Source organism: Diabrotica virgifera, chromosome 1 (genome assembly GCF_917563875.1).
Source record: "Diabrotica virgifera virgifera chromosome 1, PGI_DIABVI_V3a".
Classification (NCBI taxonomy): domain Eukaryota; kingdom Metazoa; phylum Arthropoda; class Insecta; order Coleoptera; family Chrysomelidae; genus Diabrotica; species Diabrotica virgifera.
Genome location: NC_065443.1, coordinates 757,153 through 777,418, shown reverse-complemented (window position 1 = coordinate 777,418; position 20,266 = coordinate 757,153). Strand labels below are relative to the sequence as shown.

The following is a 20,266-nucleotide window of genomic DNA, read 5'->3' as shown; positions in this document are numbered from 1 at the left end:
GATTTGAGCCAGAAGGAGATTCCATTGATAAAATTACTGAAAAAAGGTGTTAAATGGAATTGGAAAGAAGAACAAGAGAAAGCTTTCCAAATATTAAAAGAAGAATTCTCGAAAGGAACTAAAATATATCATCCCATGTACAATTTACCTTTCATATTACGAACTGATGCGTCCATCGAAAAATTCGCGGGAGTTTTGTCGCAGATACAAAACAATCAAGAAGTGCCAATTTGTTTTATTTCCCGGGTGGCAAAAACACACGAAAGAAAATACAGTGTGACTGAATTAGAGTTTGCTAGCCTACTTTTTTGTGTAAATAAGTTAAGGTTTTATCTATTGGGAGCAAAATTTACAATTGAAACAGATCACGCAGCTTTAGTGCATATCATGAAAAATCGACTGGTTAACAATCGTATACATCGAGGAATTTTGTTGCTGCAGGAGTATGATTTTGAGTTTCGATACATAAAAGGAAAAGACAACATTATAGCCGACGCTCTCACACGTGATGAAGACACTGGAAAAAAGGAAGGAATTGTTTTTCAGGCGGGACTAAATATCTTGACACAAGAGGAAGGTGTATTTTCGTTAAATGAAATAAGAATAAATCAAGAAGAGCTGGAGGAAAAAGAAAAAAGAAGAGCGGAGAGAGAAAATGACATATTTTTCAAAAGAATCGATGGAAAGGAACTATATTTGGTAACACAGACATTGGCAGAGAGGATCATACAAAAATTACACAATGACAATGGGCATATCGGTAGCAGGAAGGTTTGGCTGGTTTTTCGAGAAAACTATATCTGCCGAAAGGATTACCGGATTGCCAAAGAAGTGACCCAAAAATGCGAAATATGTCAAAAATATAAAAGCAGAAATTTCAGAAATGAAAATATTGCTAAAAATATTGTATCCCGTCAAAAATTGGATATTGTGGCAATAGATATGTTAAGTGATCTGATAATGACCACGCAAAGGAACAAGCATATTTTGGTGATGGTTGATATTTTTTCAAAATACGTAAAGTTATACAGTTGCCGTACAACAAAGGGGGAAGAAATAATGAGAAAGATTGACAATTTTATAGCCACCGTAGGAACACCAAGAAGAATTATTTTAGACAATGCGACGTATTTCCGGAGTGAGCGTTTCAAGGGACAGCTTCAAGACAGGGGAATAGGGACAAATTTCGTCAGTATCCGACATCCTCAAAGTAATCCTTCAGAGCGTTTTATACAGGAGACTACGAAATTCCTTCGCATTGCTGCAAATGGACAACATAGACGATGGGACAGGAAAGTGCCAGAAATAGAAAACTACTTAAACACGATTCCAAGTACGGTGACAAAAGAGACTCCGGAATATATCATGAAGGGTGTTATGCCATTACGGCCATGGGAAGAACCTGAGCGAGGGAATACCAACGAGTCTTGGAAATTGTGCAAAGGAGGCTGCAGCGCAGTAATGAAAAATATCTCCAAAGACAAAATCATAATAGGAGACGACGCCCAGTGACTTTTCAGAAGGGAGAAAAGGTGCTGGTAAGGGCATTACGAGTATCAAATCTCACTGGGGACGTTTGCGCAAAACTAATGCCTATTTTCGAGGGTCCATACATCGTGCACAATGAAAATGGAATAAACAGTTATGTCCTGAGGCATGTGGATTCAGAAAAGATACGAGGAGTTTACAATATCCATGATGTGTACAAATACCACGAATAAAGACAAATGCATAAAATTTAAGGTAGGATAAGAGAATTAGGTTAGGATAATATGATAACAAGAGAAAAGTGTTGTTGTCGAGAGAAAATCAAATTTTTTTTTGTTACACTTAATAATACTGATTTTATCTCAAAACAAGGCGGGGATGTTATTGTGTTTGCATTTTATCAATCAAAAGCAAAATGAAAATTAAATTAAATTTTTTTTAAATAACGCGGGCACATAATTTTGATACACCCTATATATTGAGCTGTTTTAAAATTTATTAGAATTTAGTGAATGTAAATAGATTTCTCTTTTAACGAGCCTTCCGAGGAACCATTAAAGACTTTTGTGAATAATTAAAGTGAAAAGAACTATGTATTTAGATTTAAAATGGAAAAAAATTGTTTACTGTATAGGTGATTATCAATTTCTTGAAATTGATAATTGAAAAGAAAGTTGGAATTTTAATATCTTCATTTCAATACGAGTATATGTGGGAGAGTTTCTCCGAAAGTAATTAGCATTGTCGGAACAAATTTGAGGGTGACTGTTGTTTGTCAAATGAAAAAGTCAATGTTCTGATTCTTGGAATGTGGAAGGGGAAAAGATGGATTGAATGATTGAGAGAGGTTGAAAAATTATTCATTATGTTGTTGGCAGCGAGAAGAAGCGGTTTCGACGTGTTAAGTTTGAGAGATAGTTAGCATATATCAGTGGCTGGTTGATAGTGGAGAATAGTGTTGAAAAGTGGAACGAGAGACAGATCAAATCGAGACGAAATACCTCTTTGATTCTGTATTATTGTGAGAAGGAGAGCAGAGAATTTTTGGAGTTTTGTTTGAATCGAGAACGTGTCAAAGAGACACGGTTTGTTGGAGAATTAGTGCTGGTATGCTGATAGTTTTGAAGCTGGACAACGGAGAGAGACTTTGATGAGTAGCCTTTAACATAATCAACGAGGGAGAGCTGTTTGGGGTCACGAGAAGACATCCGAGTGAGGGAAGCAAAAGGTCAGTCAATTTATGTGAAAGAGATTTTTATGTTCGGGAAATAAATTTTTGATTAAAAAGCATATGAATTAAAATTCCAATATTTCAAAATATAAATAGTAAATATAGGTAATCTTGCGAAGACATAAATTTGTTTGGTTTAGTTTGTTTTACCAAAGTCATCGGGAACAAACCGATAAATTATTTTTTTGTAACGATAATAAATTTAAGTGGTATAAATTTTATTCGGACATCTGTGTCCACAGGTTTTTAGATTCGATAGATTTCAGAGTATTAATTTGATAAATAAAAGACAATTCTGTATTTTTATTTTTTTATTTTAATATTTTGCTTTATTTCTTTTCCCTATTTTATCCCGATTAGGATCAACTCAGAGATACTGAACCCACGAGAGAAGATAAGTATAACGTGAGATAATCTGGATTTTTTTAATAGTATATAAAAAGCACCCTGAGATTTTTTATTCAATTTTGATGTATGATTTGCGACAATTAAATAATTAATCAAATAAATAATAATTAATATAAAATAAATAAGAAGCGGATCACAACAATATATATATATACAATATATATATAACGAACAATATATATATATATATATATATATATATATATAATACTAGTGACATCATCCATCTGAGCGTGATGACGTAATCGATGATTTTTTTAAATGAGAGTAGGGGTTGTGTGATAGCTCATTTGAAAGGGTATTTAATTCTCTATGCCTGCAGGGTATTTAATTCTCTATTCTGCTGAGGCCTGCCAGGTCATGGTTTTTAGCCTTGGTGTGCTATGAATTATTACTAGACAAATTTCTAGCCTTACATTACGACCGTTAGTCGGAGGGTTCACTAGCTCTTAGACAAGTAGATCATAGGTAAATTATTTCTTGCTTTTCATCCCAGACCAGAGATTTTGAAATACTGATTTAAAAAGTCTGTTACAAAATAATATTTTTCTTGTAAAAAACTCATACAGAAGTAAAAACTTCGAAATGTATTCTGGTTTTATACCAGAATACATTTCGAAGTTTTTACTTCTGTATGAGTTTTTTAAACTATGGTATACAGCCAACTATTGGGATTTTCCCATTGATTTTTCTTGTAGCTCAAACTCCTGGACAGCAATCTCCAACAAGCCCAGTCTCTGCTGAGCAGATGTCCCTCCTGTATGAACAACTTCGTGAAGACGTTTTGTCACTTTACCTGTTCCCCAACACAATCCAAATTCATGCATGTCAATACCACAGAACTAAATCCAGAAACGAATAAAACATACATCACAGATGTGGATGTATACTTGGATAACACCTATATGGAGGGTGCTTACAATTCCTGCAAGGAAGTCAGTGTACCAGTCACTGGAGGAAAGGTGAGTTAAATACTTGTACTGCTTGAAAAATAGGTCATGAATACAATACATGTTTTTTGACGTTTAATCTAAAACTGTCATATTATTAATAATAACTACAAATAATGCCCTGAACAAAATTAGTTATATGCTTAGTGCCAACAACAAATAATTACGACTATCCGAGAAGTTCCATAACAACCATATCTCGGATGAAGTTTGGACATGCTTGCTATCCGGCACATTTATACAAAATAAAAATAATTGATAACAATTTTTGTGATATTTGCAATGAAACGGCAGACTTAGATCATATATTTTTTAATTGTAAGAAGTACACACATCAGTCGGACATTCTTACAAAAAATTTAAGAAGTTTAAACGTTTACGGTCCCTATAATGTTATGTATCTTTTGGCTCTGAGGTTAACTTTGTATGGGGCCGTCCATTACTCACGTGAGGCTCGAAAGGGGGGGAGGGGTCTAAAAAAATCACGAAATGTCACAATACACGTAATATAGAGGGTCTAAAACCTCATAATGTATCACCAAGGGGGGGGGGGTGTCAAAAATTGCCAAAAAAAATCACGTGATTAATGGACGGCCCCATACAAAGTTAACCTCATTCACAGTTAAGGAATGGTTTTTTTTAAGTTTCCGTAAAATGAAATAGATAACAACAAGAAAATATTTTATTGTCAAATATTTATATTATAACAAATATTTAATTACACTAATGACATCAAAAGAATTTATTAAGCTACTTCAAATGTAGCTGTAATTATGCACCAAAATTTTAAAGCAAAATTTTACATTCTATTTATTTGATAACGTCAAATTTTTTTATATAATCCGTGATCGAAGCAGTATCCACTTTATGTCACTTGCTGTTGCGTGGAATAGACTTTCGACTTATTTCGTATGCTTTAAATGATTACGCATGGGCAAAGAATTATGGACTCAACTGTATAAAAACAAATAATATATTTTATCGCCAACCGTCACTAAAGTCATTCATTATTGTACTCATTTGCGGCAGTAAAGTAACACTTTATTGAACTGAAAGTCAATAGTCGATGGCAGTAATCGATTATTTATTTGAGTGAACTTAAAATTTATTTACTTTAATTATTAAAAATATTGTACAAAATTTACGTTATTATTAATTAAATTTATGTCAGAAAGTGAAATTCTGTAGTATTTTGCAATTATATTCATAAAACACAAATCGAAACTTTACAGATTTAGTAATTAGGTACTTATTCAATATTGATTACTTGAACAACTATCGATTAAACATCGAAATCGGCCATCATGCAAAAGCATTCTGTCATCGTCATTACTGTCATACGAAATTTTTCTTTCGTCTAAAATTAATAAAATTGTTAAATCTTTTAAGTTTTGTATTAATGCAAATATATTATGAAATGGTGTTTTTGTTAATTCGATTATATATAGGACGGTGACAGATATTAATGATAATTTGTTAGCAAATATATTTATTTAGAATTTCTACTATTCATCAAGGGAAAAACAACTGCGAGCGGAAGGCTACACTTCATAAACAATAACGTAACTATCAACGATATTTTTAATTTTTGGTATTTTATTTTAAGTGTTAAAATTGGTTTAATATTTAAATAAGAATACGATTAAACTGTTTAAAATATATTCATTTCGTTGAAATTATAATAATAGAAGCATAACGTCTTACGTGCGTACCGAGTACACACACTCTTTTTTCATTAGGACGTAATTAAGTAAGTGTTAACGTTTTTATCTAGCCAAACCAAAATAACTCTTAATATAATCTAATAAAAAACCAATCTTTAAAAAAATGATCTAATCTAATATACGATGAATTTTAAGAAATAAAAATCATAAATATACGATGAAGTATCAAATAAAACAATGTACCTAATCAATTAGACGGCAACATGGCAAACAGGAAACGGAAACTGGAAATTTGTCAGTTATATTTATATTCTTGAAAAATTCTGTAAGAACCAATGTTAGGTATTTGTTAAAATATATATAATACGCCATTGTCCATGTCATACTGTCACATCGCCATTGTAAAATATAGAATTGATTGTCAAACTACAAAAAAAAAGCGTCATGTACTTTTAGAATAAAAAATATTTAATTCAATCAGATTAGTTTGTCCAGAACAACAAAAAAATAAGAAACTAAAGTGTCTAGGGGCTTTCCCTGTGTAATAGCTCCAACCAATATTTTTTTAAAATATGGCAACATTGTTAGAAAAGTGACATGACCTTAACCCATTAACCGCCAAGCAAAGAAATACTGCAATAATATGTAATATATTTGATTAACTAGAGTAAAATAAATTTAAACAATCGTAAAAAAATTGTTTTACACTTTGATAATGGCAGGTGTCACAACAACAAAATGGTTCGTTTTCGAACCTTTGGCGGAACTGAGCTATAAAAATTGAAATACACAATTTTATTTTTTGGAAAAGTCTCAAAACATTTAGAGTGTAAATGGGCCTGGACCATAAAAACGGAGCGCGTACTTTTGCACGATCCGGGAGCGCCACTATGTTCACGAACATCTTGCTCTCCGCGCTCCCTGCAACTGCTCCAATCAATAGGGTATGCGCTCCTCTACATATAAACCAACACCAATTGGAACTCCGAGGCAAAGCGCGCACTGTTGCACCATCCGGGAGCGCCAACCATCGGCTATTTTTACGAACCTCTTGCGCTCCGCGCTCCGTGCAACTGGTCCCATCGATACGGCATGCGCTCCTCAACATATAAACCGCCACCTATTGCCCGCCGGGGCGGACCGGGCACTGTTGCACGGTTCGGGAGCGCCATCCATTCACTATGTTCACAAACATCTTGCGCTCCGCGCTCCCTGCAACTGCTGCCATCGAGACGGTATCCGCTCCTCTACATATAAACAGCCACCTATTGGACCGTTGAGGCGGAGCGCACACTGTTGCACGGTCCGAGAGCGCAACCATCGGCTATGTTCACGAACCTCTTGCGCTCCGCGCTCCCTGCAATTGCTCCAATCGATAGGGTATGCACCCCCTTACATATGTATAAACCGCCACAGATTGGAACGCCGAGGCAGAGTGCGCACAATTGCACAGTCCGGGAGCGGCCAACGTATCCACTATGTGGAGCAGTTGCAGGAGCTCAGAGCGCAAGCATAGTGGATACGTGCTTTTACACATAAAAATATCCCAACAAATTATTACTGCCTGTGCGTCACCTTGAAATTCCTGATCAGACAGGATTATAAGTCGACTTCCGCCAACGGTTCGTTATCGAACCATTATTTTCAAACACGAGATTTAATGACTCAGAAATTTTTATTTTTTTATTTTTATAACAATTGATGTACAAACAGGTTAAAAAAATAATGTTTTAATTTATTTGACCACAAAAGTATTATGCCAATAAAATTACTACAGAAAAAAATAAAGTTGTGTCGAAGGATTGAAAATGTCGGACATTTAGAAAATATTTTTGTGATAAAAACATGAGTTTGGAAATTAAACAAAATTAAATTTAGTTACACTTATATCTTCTGGTTGCTTAAAAAAAACAAAGATTTAAAAAAAAAAAAAATTAACGAATTGTCAAAAAAAAATTCTACAAAAAAATGGTGTGTTTTCGCACCTTTGGCGCTAAATGGGTTAAACACACAACTACAAATAAATAAAGATCAAGATGGACGATATATTTGAAAATTAATGCCAAAATAGAACATTTTGAAATGAGAATTATAAAAAAAAATAGGCATTGAAATCTAGAAGCCGTGATTTTTTTAGCATTATAAAGTGAGTACAAAGACATACATAAGATTTTTTTTGTGTTTCCACCTTCCAATTGCTGTGCACATCATCTAGACTATAACCATGTTTTTTTATGATCGGCGATAAAACTTTGTATGCACCACGTCAGTAAAGACTCTTTACGAACTCGTCTGTTATTCGCCTCGCTCGCTAACGCTCGCTCTGCTCTTAATATCAGATTCGATCGATAAAGAGTAACTTTACTGACTTGGTACATATATAACTATAAATATTTAATAAAATTTGCTAGGTATAGGCAAAAATTAGTTGAAAGATAATTTTTGAACACACCCATGATGTTGAAAAGAAGCTAAATTTAACGTACCTTAGTTTAGTGCCTTATTTCTAATTCATTACAATGCAATCATATTGCAACGTTAGGACTACCACAGATAGTTGGGAATCAGTTAGTTAATGTAGAACACTAAAATTTCTACTTACTATGGGGATTCTAACGTTACACGTTGGCGCCACACGATGGCGCGCACGTACAATTAAATCATCTTTTTAATCTAAGAAAAAACAAGAACTACACATCTGCAAAAAACCATTGCTGTATGCATGCGTTCTAAAGTAACACAAAAAAGAAAGATCAACATATAAATAAAAATAAATAGACTTTAACAGTTACTAATTTTTTTTTGTTTTTGGCAGGTAATGAACCTTATGTGTGGCCAATATGGCGCCGAAAAGTGTAATCCTCTGAGATGGTACCACAGTTTAGGAGACTATCCAAATACACCGGGTGTACCGTTCCACATTGATTTCATCAACGCTACTGGTCCTACCAATGGATACACGCCTCTGACTGCCGATATAATTCCTTGCAGCAAGTCTGTAGATGTAAGTTTCTTTTTTCAAAAATCCACGAGGAAATTAAAATTTCTGTAGCTGGCTGTATACCATAAATCACATAAATACGAGATCCTTTGTAAAATTTATATTTAAAATTCCCTAAATAAGGGTTACATCAAATCACAGAACGTTTTCGGATTAAAAAATCCATCATCAGTGTTACTAAAAGCCCTAAAATAAGTATAACCTAATTAGTGAAGAAAAATTATTTAAAAAGTTGACTAAGGTTAAAAAATGCAAGAGGATACTTACAAAAAATAGCATGCCTGAGCCACCAAAATGTTTTGGGTAAAAACCCTTTAAATGTTGAAAGTTGTTGTGTTATACATACTCATCATCATTAACTTTGCCTTATCCCTATGCGGGGTCGGCTTCCCTAATTGTATTTCTCCACACAATTCTATCCTGGGTCATATCAATATTAATCCCCTTTACCAACATGTCCTGCCTAATCGTCTCCCCCCACGTCTTCTCTGGTCTTCCTCTCCTACTGATTCCAGGAATCTGCACTTCAACTACTCTTCGTATTGGATGATTAACGTCCCGACGTTGAACATGAACAAACCATCTCAACCTAAGCTCTCTCATTTTGGCATCAATTGGTGCCACACCTAGAATTCCCCTAATATACTCATTTTTAATTTTATCCTTTCTTGTCACTCCACTCATCCATCTAAGCATTCTCATCTCCGCCACATGCATTCGTTGTTCCTCTTTCTTTTTCACTGCCCAACATTCAGTTCCGTACATCATAGCCGGTCTTATTTATAGAATTTTCCTTTCAGCTTCATTGGAACTTTTCTGTCACACAACACACTACTCGCTTCCTTCCACTTCATCCATCCAGCCCTAATTCTACTGCATGCATCTCCATCTATTTCTCCATTACTCTGTAATACCGATCCCAGGTACTTAAAACTATTGCTTTTTACAATCAGTTCACCATCCAAAGATACCATTTTATTTGTAGTAACTCCATCTTTAAATGAACATTCCAAATACTCTGTCTTGGTCCTACTAAGTTTTAAACCTTTTTCCTCCAGGGCTCGTGTCCACTGTTCCAGTTTTTGTTTTAAGTCTCTTTCACTATTTCCTACTAACACGACATCATCAGCATACATTAAGCACCATGGAATGTTACCCTGTAGTTTCGCTGTTATCTGGTCCAAAACTAATGAGAATAAATACGGACTAAGCACCGAGCCTTGGTGCAATCCTACTTTCACATGAAATTTATCAGTCTCCCCACACCTGTCCTAACACTAGTCGTTACTCCCTCATACATATCCCTCACAATCTTAACATATGCACCAGGGACTCCTTTCTTATTGAGTGCCTACCACAGAATCTCTCGAGGAACTCTATCATATGCTTTCTCAAGATCAATGAATACCATATGAGCGTTTGTTTCTTTACTCCTGTATTTTTCCATCAACTGCCTTATAATGAAAATTGCGTCTGTTGTTGATCTTCCCTGCATAAAGCCAAACTGATTCTCGGATATGTCGGTCTCTTCACGTATCCGTCTATCAATTACTCTCTCCCATATTTTCATGGTGTGGCTAAGCAGTTTTATAGCCCTGTAGTTTGTACACTGCTGTATATCTCCCTTGTTTTTGTAGACAGGTACTAGTATACTGCTTCTCCATTCGTCTGGCATTTGTCCAACTTCTATAATTCTATTAAATAAACCTGCTAGCCACCTTATTCCTGTCTCCCCCAATGCTTTCCATACTTCCCCAGGAATATCATCTGGTCCTACCGCTTTTCCTTTCTTTATTTTTTGAAGCGCTTGAGCCACTTCCTCGTTTGTTATTTTGGTGACCATTGCTGCTACTGTCTCCGTTGGCTCCACAGGCTGTCTGTCAAATTCTTCATATAATAAGCTGTCAAAGTACTTTCTCCATCTCTTTTTGACATCCTTTTCGTGAACTAGTATTTTATTATTTTCATCTCGGATACATCTAATCTGATTAAAATCTTTTGCTTTCTTAGCTCTCTGTTTGGCTATTTTATATATCTTCGTTTCGCTTTCCCTGGTATCAAGTTGATCGTATAGGTTTGAATACGCTTCTGCTTTAGCTTTTGCTACTGCTACTTTCGCTTCCTTTTTCGCGACCATATAGTTTTGAAGATCTGTGTTGGATCTGGTTTCTTGCCACTTTTTATATAATTTTCCCTTCTCTTTTATTTTTCCTTGAAATTCGTTTGACCACCACCAAGTCTCTTTATCCTCAAACTTTTTTCCTGACGTTTTCCCCAGTATTTTAATAGCAGTCTCTCTAATACTACTAGCCATTTTTCTCCAAATTGTAGTAGGGCTTCCTTTCATGTTCCAAAATATTTTCTCTACTATTCTTTTCCTGAATAGACCTTCTTTCTCATCTTTTAGCATCCACCACTTGATTTTTTGTGGTCCTCTTCGATATTTTGGTTTAGTTTCACTTTTTACTTCGATGTCCAGAACAAGCAGCTTATGTTGTTGGCTTACTATCTCACTAACTATTACCTTGAAGTCCTTGCATTCACGTATGTCGTCTTTCCTTATCATGAAATAGTCTATTTGGGATTGATGTTGTCCACTTTTGTACGTAATAAGTTGAGTTTCTCTCTTTTTAAAGAAAGTGTTAACAATCGCCATATCTAGTGCTGTTGCTAATTCAAGCATATCATCTCCAGCTTCATTTCTAGTTCCAAAGCCTAATCCCCCATGTATTGCTTCGTATCCTGCCTTGGCTTGGCCCACATGTGCATTGAAATCACCTCCTATTATAACTTTCTCCTCTGACGGAATATCACTCAGGACGTCTCCTAATTGGTCATAGAAAGGTCTTCTTTCATTCTCACCCAGACCTGTTTGAGGAGCACACACACACACACACACACACACACACACACACACAATATTCAATACCTCTTTATAGTTGTGTTATACATACTACATATTAATAAAAATACTTAATGATGTTGTAAACATTCCTGTATATTACCCAGGGCAACACAGGACTCTTCCCACGTGGTGTAACATATGGAAAGATACTGTTTTTATTTTAAATATCAAAATAAACTTTAAATTCTGTGGCTGAAGTAACAATATAACATTTCCTAACGTTGCATTGACAGTTTGTCTTTGAGATCCTTCTAAGGTCCTTTTGTATTCAGCTGGCCATTGAACTTCAATATGTATTTGAGGTTTTAATCCTCAAATTCCAACCACGTGAGAAGAGTCCTGTGTTGCCCTGGGTAACATCCAGGCATATCTAGAACATCATTAATAGTCGCGGAAATGAAGCATTTTGGCTCGCAATTATTTCGTCCAGCATAGATTTACTTGAAATTTTCACATAAGGTAGGGAATAGTCCAAGGATCATTTTCTATATCATACCGCTGTACGCTAAAACCTTGGGGGTGGTTGCCACCCCATCTCGGGGTCGGGAATTTTTTTATTACATTTTAACCATGTAAATCGATGTAAAATGTAATTCTAAGAAAAAAATGTTTTTTACAATTTCTTCGTAAAACTAATATTTTTCGAGTTATTCGCGCTTGAAAGTAACAGTTTTTCGATGAAAAAATCGACTGTTTTAGAAGGTTTTTTGAGAATACCTCGAAAAATATGCATTTAATAAAAAAAACTGTAGATAACAAAATTGTATCTTTTAGTAACTCAAACCAAATTTTTTTCTGTAATATCTTTAGGACCAAAATACAAACCGAGATACGGCATGTTAAAAGTTAGCTTTTTTTGTCAAATGTATAATTTTAAATATTCAAATTAAAATAACGGAAAAACTTTGCATTTTTCGAGGAAAACTTAAATAATCTTTTTTCAAGTATATGTACAGTTACGCCTTTCCAAAAATAATAATAAAAAGTTTCTAGCCTGAAAATTAAGCGACTTAATCAAAAAAATGTCGGTACCTGCTTTTCTCTATGAAAAAATCATTGAAAACAATCCCCTAACTACCCTCCTAATGAAAAATTGGTCTTCACCTTTCTGTAATTCCTTTTATATTTGTATTATCAGTACACCCAAGAAGTTTGACCTATTTAAAAGGCCTAATTTTAGAAAAACTGGAGTTTAAATAAAAATAAATTTTTTGAAATTTCCCATTTTTCACCTTTTACTTCAAAATATCTCCGAAAATACTGGAGATACGAAAAAAATGATGAACTACTAAATTGTGGTTATTTTAATAACTAAAATTCCCTTGTGCATAGATTTTCATTACAGTGAAAAGTTAGCGAGATATAGCTGTTTAAAACCTCTATTTACGAGCAAACACCCCCTTATTCGAGCCCTTTAAACTCACCCTAATTAAAAACTAAGGGATCTTACGGAATTTAGTTTACACAGTTCTTATAACTCTTCAAAAATCCTACAGTCATTTTTGAAAAAACTTTTTATCGCCAAAATTGAAGGAGCTATGTTTATAAAACGAATTTTTATTTTCGAAAAATTCGGATAGTCCGCTTATGGATAATTTTCAATGTATGTATAATACCACAGAACCGGTTCGTATACTGGAAGGTGACTAAAAAACTATTTGTCTTTGTACATATTTGTAAATTAGTATTTTTGTGTAAATAAATGTTTTTGTAATTATTTAATTCTACTTTTTTTTCTGTATAGATCTATTAAAATATCTACTTATAAAAACTGTAATGTTATTAAGGGTGGGTTTTAAGGGTTGAAATATTATGATATTAATCATTATTTAACCAATTAAAACCAAATTTTACCCATATTAAAGTTTACAATATTTTTATATAATTTTTTACAATAAGGGGTAGTTTACACCCCTAAAAATAATAAACGCCCTTAAGCATGATATAGAATATGAAGTACAGGGTGAGATGATCCTAATCCAAAATTTTTATGTAAATCGATGCAAGGCGAAATTATCCTTTTAGGATAAGTAAATTTTTTATATATAACTCCAACAAGGGTGGTTTTAAGGGTTGAAATATTATGATAGTATATCTGAAAGCATAAAACAATCATTATGTAACTAATAAGAACCAAATGTTGACAATATTAAAGTTTAAAATTTTATTTTATAATTTTTTACAATTAGGGGTGGTTTTCACCCTTAAAAAATCAAAAGCGTACAACGGCTCATTATAGAAAATGAACTCGAGGGTGAAATGAGCCTAATCCCAAATTTTTGTACAAATCGATGCTGGACGAAAAATTGCGAGGTTTTGCCATTTTTTCAGCTTCATTTCCTCGACTATATGCGGGGGGATTAATGAAATTTTTATTAATATGTAGTATAACACTACAACTTTCAACATTTAAAGGGTTTTTACCCAAAACATTTTGGTGGCTCCCAAAACATTTTTTGTAAGTATGACCTCTTATATTTTTTAACCTTAGTCAACTTTTTAAATAATTTTTTCTTAACTAATTAGGTTGTACTTATTTTAGAGCTTTTAGTAACACCGATGATGATTTGATGTAACTCTTATTTAGGGAATTTTAAATATACCTTTTACAATGGATCTCGTATTTTTTTCTTTTTTCAGTTTGTGGTGTCACGAAACTTTGTAATAACCAACACTTTTTTCCTGTAGGGTAAGTCACCTCCATGCAGTTGTGTCGACTGCGAAGACAGCTGCCCAGCACCACCTCCACCCACTCCTCCCCCAAAACCATTAGGCCTAGATGGTTACGTTTTCATCATGATCATGGTATTTATTATCGTTTCCTCCTTGTTTCTTCTTTACAATTTTATACACAACAGAAATTACTCAGGTGAGCAATGGTGTTTATTTTTTAAAGTATTTTTACTATTTTATTTTTCAATACTAGGGAATTTGCACAATTTTGTTTTATTACACAATATGGTTCAGTTTCGTGTAAAAGTAAGATATCCAAAATTTCAGGCCTCAAAACCTCATAATGAGTTAGAAATACAAATCTTAAATCTTCTGTGTATTTAAATCATTTCAAACGGTCTGTGACGTCATACCATAATATTTATAATGACAATTCTCATTATGACAATATAAAAATATGTATATACCAATTTATTTAGATTGAAGCGACAGAAGCGAAGTTAGAAAACTATAGGCTCTTACAAGTCGTTCGTTACCTTTTTCGCTTTCCGGTTACCCAATTATAATATATTTGCTTGTTCCAACTGTAACCCAATACTCTACGTACTGTGTAGAAAAGGAGTACGAATTTGAAGAGAGACGTTACGGAAGATATTAACAAGAGAGGCTTAGCTCACAGAATCCAATTAAAACTGACGGAGAGACAAAAACTCTCAAGTGGGTATTCGTGCTAGCTATATTACACTGAATATCAGCTTAGAAAAATGAAAACAAAGATATTGGGATATGGTATAAACAAGGAAGAAAATAAGACACTTTTTAGTACAAAACTCAATGCGAATAGATGAGACAACTGAAAAAAAAGGATATAAAAAGTACGGGAGGTAGAGAAGAAGATGGGCGCCACTCGAGACAAAAGTATGAGAAATTTGCTCGAGGTTTTTGAAGTAAAGGACGACCAGAAATAAACTACATAAATGACACTTGATACAATTTTCTGAAATAAAAAAAAAATTAAAGCACACATGGGAGTGCCGACAGCAGTGAAAACTTTTTATAGTATATAAATTACGAGCTCAATGCTTTTTCCCCATCCAAAAAGAAGTCCCATACCTATATTATATACGCGTTGCGTAAGTTCTATGCTATTTATGTAAACATACACATAATATATATACGTAAGAAACAAGGGCGGATCCAGGACCGATTTTCGGGAGGGGCCTTAAATTTTTTTGGGGAGGGGTACCGGGGTAATTTTTTAAAATTAGGGTTTTCAATTTGTTCTTTTAAGGCACTTTTCACACACTTTTGAGTCCCAAAAAGGCATTCAAAACATATCACCGGTGGTTTTGTCAAATATGACAGAGTCATAATTTGCAATTGGAATCTGATTCATTATTTGTTCAATTATTTCTTCACCACAACATGTTATCAATTGATTTTGACTGCTGCGACTAATGTATGCTGCTCGGGAAGATGCTGTGGATAGATGTTGTTTAAGAGTCTTATCTCCTGATGCGATTTTAAACCGTAACAATTCCCCTCATTGCTAGGTCCAGCATCTTTTTCCAGAAGCAGAAGGCCATCATCACGATAGCCTCTTAGAGAAATATTTTGTAGACCTAAGAACACTATAGACTCTACTATTGGTCGTAGTCTTTCTCTATTTTCTTGTATCTGTTTAGACCTCTGAGAGTCTATCTGGTTAATAACTGACTTTTGCGGGTTGCGATAACTTTGTAGAAAATCCAGCCCAACCTGAACTCACTCCTTGTGGTATGATGTTTTCATGGGTTTGTATAGCTCGGTCTTTGCCCATGAGTTTTCTGAAAGCGGTTAAAGGTTTCATGATAAGGCTTTGGGTTGTCATCCCTTTATTGAGACCAAATTGTTCATTAGAGAAATAAAACACAATACTTGCAGAACAATACCTTTTGAATGTGCGAAAGTACCAACCAACTCCTTTGTTCTAAGTGCTGGTGACCTAAGTAACGCTTCATTTTTTTCTTTATGTATACAGAATATAAAAATTGATTCGATTTTGATGGCTGCCAAGGTCAAATAGAAAACTTCAATTCCTTCTTTTTTTAACATACTATGTCAAATTAGTAGTCATCCACCATCCTATAGAGTTCTTTTTGTTTTATTATTTATTTTAATTGATTTTAAGGTATTTCAGATCAGAATTATTACTTCTGTATAAAACTAACATCTTAAATGTTAAATATTATTATTTTAACCTTAGTCCTGTCGCCAGGGGGGGTACAACGGCCTCGTTAATTCAGATGGACTTACCCAAGTTTTTTTTATGTATTTTGACCCGTAGAACACGAATTTTTTGGGTAACAGTTGATCCGGATGTCGATAAGATTGTTATAGACCAAGAACTTGAGGAATCAAATAACAGCGATTTTTGGCAAAACAAAACAATATTTTGTATTTTTTGGGTCATTTTAAGCAAAAAATATTTCTTCAAGTTTTTTAGTAGGATGCACAGTTTTCGAGATAAACGCGGTTGAACTTTAAAAAAATCGAAAAATTGCAATTTTTAAACCCGAATAACTTTTGATTAAAAAATAAAATAGCAATTCTGCTTAGCGCCTTTGAAAGTTCAAGTCAAATTATGTCGGTTTTGATTATTTGCCTTGCTAAAAATTTATTGTGTTATTGTTAAACAAAGCTACAAACAACTAGTGCGTGAGTGATGTTTCTATGATTTCTCATGTAAAATCGAACGAGTAGGTAGAATAGGTACTAGTGCAATCAAGACTATTTCTACGTTACATGCGTTAAAACGCATGTAAAAGCACGGGAAACCCTACGTGTTTATAGCTTTGTTAAACAATAAAAAAATAAATTTTTACCAATGCAAATAATCAAAACCGATATAATTTGACTTAAACTTTCAAATGCGGTAAGCAGACTTGCTATTTTATTTTTTAATCAAAAGTTATTCGGGTTCAAAAATTGCAATTTTTCGATTTTTTTAAAGTTCAACCGCGTTTATCTCGAAAACTGTGCATCCTACGAAAAAACTTGTAGAAATATTTTTTACTTAAAATGGCCCAAAAAATACAAAATATTGTTTTGTTTTGCCAAAAATCGCTGTTATTTGATTCCTCAAGTTCTTGGTCTATAACAATCTTATCGACATCCGGATCAACTGTTACCCAAAAAATTCGTGTTCTACGGGTCAAAATACATAAAAAAAACTTGAGTAAGTCCATCTGAATTAACGAGGCCGTTGTACCCCCCCTGGCGACAGGACTACCTATAATTATTGTTTGAAATGTCCATTTATCTATTTACATTATCTCAATTATTAAAAAAAAACAAATATAAGTCCCTACATAAGGTTTTAATAAATTTCTTATGCTAATTTTGAATGTCCTCATATAAATGATATGATCTTTAATAATTTTTATACTATTCTATGGTATATTTTCTATAAATTACATCTATAAGGCTACGGCTCCACGGGCGGGAAATTGACGCTAGCAGTAGCAGTAAAATGAACTTAAGGTTCCGCGGAACGGAATGGGAATAGCCGAACTGAACCGACTACGCACAAGTCCTGTAGTCGGTACAGTTCGGCTATCCCTATTCCGTTCCGCGGAACCTTAAGTTCATTTTACTGCTACTGCTAGCGTCAATTTCCCGCCCGTGGAGCCGTAGCCTAATCGCCATTTCAGTCCATTTTGGTTTCTAAACACTTTAATCGGATACTACGTTCTCTGATCGATCTTCGACATACTCTGTTTTAGGACATAGTCATATCGTTGCAATATATATTGTTGTGATCTTGATTATTGATATGAGATAATATTTTTATATGTCATTTAATTTAATCAATGCATGAATAATAATCTAATTAATTTACCAGATCACATATCAATGTGTTTTCAATCTCAGGGCTTTTTATAAAATTAAGTACTTACATACGTGGCTTCTAAGTATTTCTTAATGGTTCCTAATCGGGATAGGAAAGAAAAGAGTAAAATAATAACACATATGGGTTACAATTGTAATCAAAATATTGTTTATTTTATTTAAATGGCAATCACTGCTTAATATTTGCTATATCTTATTATTCTTAAACATAACATTTACACATGGGAATCTTATTTCCTTTTGATTTCCAAATTGAAAGTTTTTATTAACATTTAACTATTATGATTTATCAGCAACAATTCTATTTAAGTTTGATGAAGCTTTTCTGATATTATTGATTATGTTTCTTCAATTTTAAATGTGGTATTTACTACGAAAAACCCATACATTCATGTCCAAACAAATGAGACTGACCTTTTTCTGGTGCACTGAGAATGTCTTCACATAAGACCCGTTTCCTGCTGTCCTTGGCTGCAGTCAAACCTCGTCCTGGCTTCCAGTAATGTTCTCCTCTGAAACTAACTCGTATAGCTCTCGTTTCCTGCTTCTGTCGTGATGCTGTGTTCTACCTTTTTCGAAACTGCAATCAGCTACCGGGACACTCTTGGCTCAAGGAGTTTCTTTTACTCTCAACCTGGCCTACTTCTCGTTCCACGATAGATACTCCACACTCACGGAGCTACACCGGCTTTCTCACTCTCCGTACACTACCGTCTACTACTCGACTTCACTTCTCGACAGCTCAAAACATTCTGCTCTCTCTTTGTCATTCATTCCCCTACTTTCTAAATATCCCTTCCAGATTCACAAATCAAAATTCCACCACCAACTCTCATTCGCAGTATTCCTCAAAACCAATTTTTAAACTTTCTAAATATGCTTAATGGATTTCAAAGAAAATAGTTAATTCCCATTCTAAAATTACTTTCTACTATATACAAATTTTAATGACCTATTCTCTATTTCCACTTAGTCTTATTTAGCATCGTCTAATGACCGATCCTTCCGCGAACAAACGATAATGACCTATTAACGATTTCACTTGAGTCTTATTTAATCACTTCTTAAAATTAAATATAACAATTTGTTGTATACAGGTTGTTCTAAATGTATATGCCCGTGGTTGAGAAAATTGAAAATATTTTATATTAAATTGAATTCTGTTTATAATTATCAAATTTTAATTTTCATATCACATAGAAATATAACAAATCCCCGCCTTGTATTCGATAAAATTTATCTGCATTTTTAAATAAATTTTCTCGAGGCAAAACCAACTCCCTGTATATTTCCTTACTTTAATCTACGTCTTATACCCCTTCTTGTATTACTCTAATTAGTCCCACCTGTAGAGTAATTGTTTCCTTATTTTCAGTGTCCTCATCCTGTGTTAGAGTGTCGGCTATTATGTTGTCTTTCCCTTTTTCCCATATCAATCTTCTGTCTTTTTCCTCAGATTTTTCACATACTTTTACCGTGTATTCTGCATCCTCGTTTTCATATGCCTCCTCTTCAAATGCCACTGTTTCGATCATATCTTTTTCGTTTTCATTTGTTAGCTTTATTTCTTCTTCTCCTGAGCTCATCTCTTCTTTTGAGGAATCCCAGTTTTCTTTTGCTTTTGATACTCTCAATTTTTCTTCTTCTGGGCTCAACTCTTCTTTTGAGGAGCCACAGGTTTCATTTTCTTTTGTCTTTTTCTGACTTTTTCTCCCTTTTCTTCTTTGTCCTTGCTTCGTTGCCAAATTCATTTCCACTGTTTGTTCTTTACCTGATTCGTCCGTATTTTGTTTCTCCTGTTCCTTGTTCTGTTCTTCTTCTTTTTCTTCTGTTAGATTCATCGTATTATTTTTAAAATCTATCACTACATGTTTTTCTGCCAATTCGTCAACTCCTACTATCATGTCATGTGACATGTTTGGCATTATTACACATTGTAGTGCATACATCTTCTTACCCAGTCGTACCATTACTCGTATGCCTTCATTTATAGTTGCCAATGTCCGTTTGTTTGCGCCCACTAAATTTACCCTAGGTATTTTGTAAATTAAATTT

The 20,266-nt window shown here is 34.0% G+C and overlaps 1 protein-coding gene across 1 annotated transcript in view; it reads left to right on the top strand.

Moving 5' to 3' along the window:
• Window positions 1–16,537, top strand: part of LOC126881113 (NPC intracellular cholesterol transporter 1-like) — a 48,687-nt gene extending 32,150 nt beyond the window's left edge. Inside the window, exons 3-6 of the mRNA XM_050645167.1 lie at window positions 3,826–4,089; window positions 8,557–8,745; window positions 14,336–14,516; window positions 16,491–16,537. Coding sequence (XP_050501124.1) covers window positions 3,826–4,089; window positions 8,557–8,745; window positions 14,336–14,516; window positions 16,491–16,537 — 681 coding nt within the window. The remainder of the gene's footprint in view (window positions 1–3,825; window positions 4,090–8,556; window positions 8,746–14,335; window positions 14,517–16,490) is intronic.
• The last annotated feature ends 3,729 nt before the right edge of the window (window positions 16,538–20,266 follow it).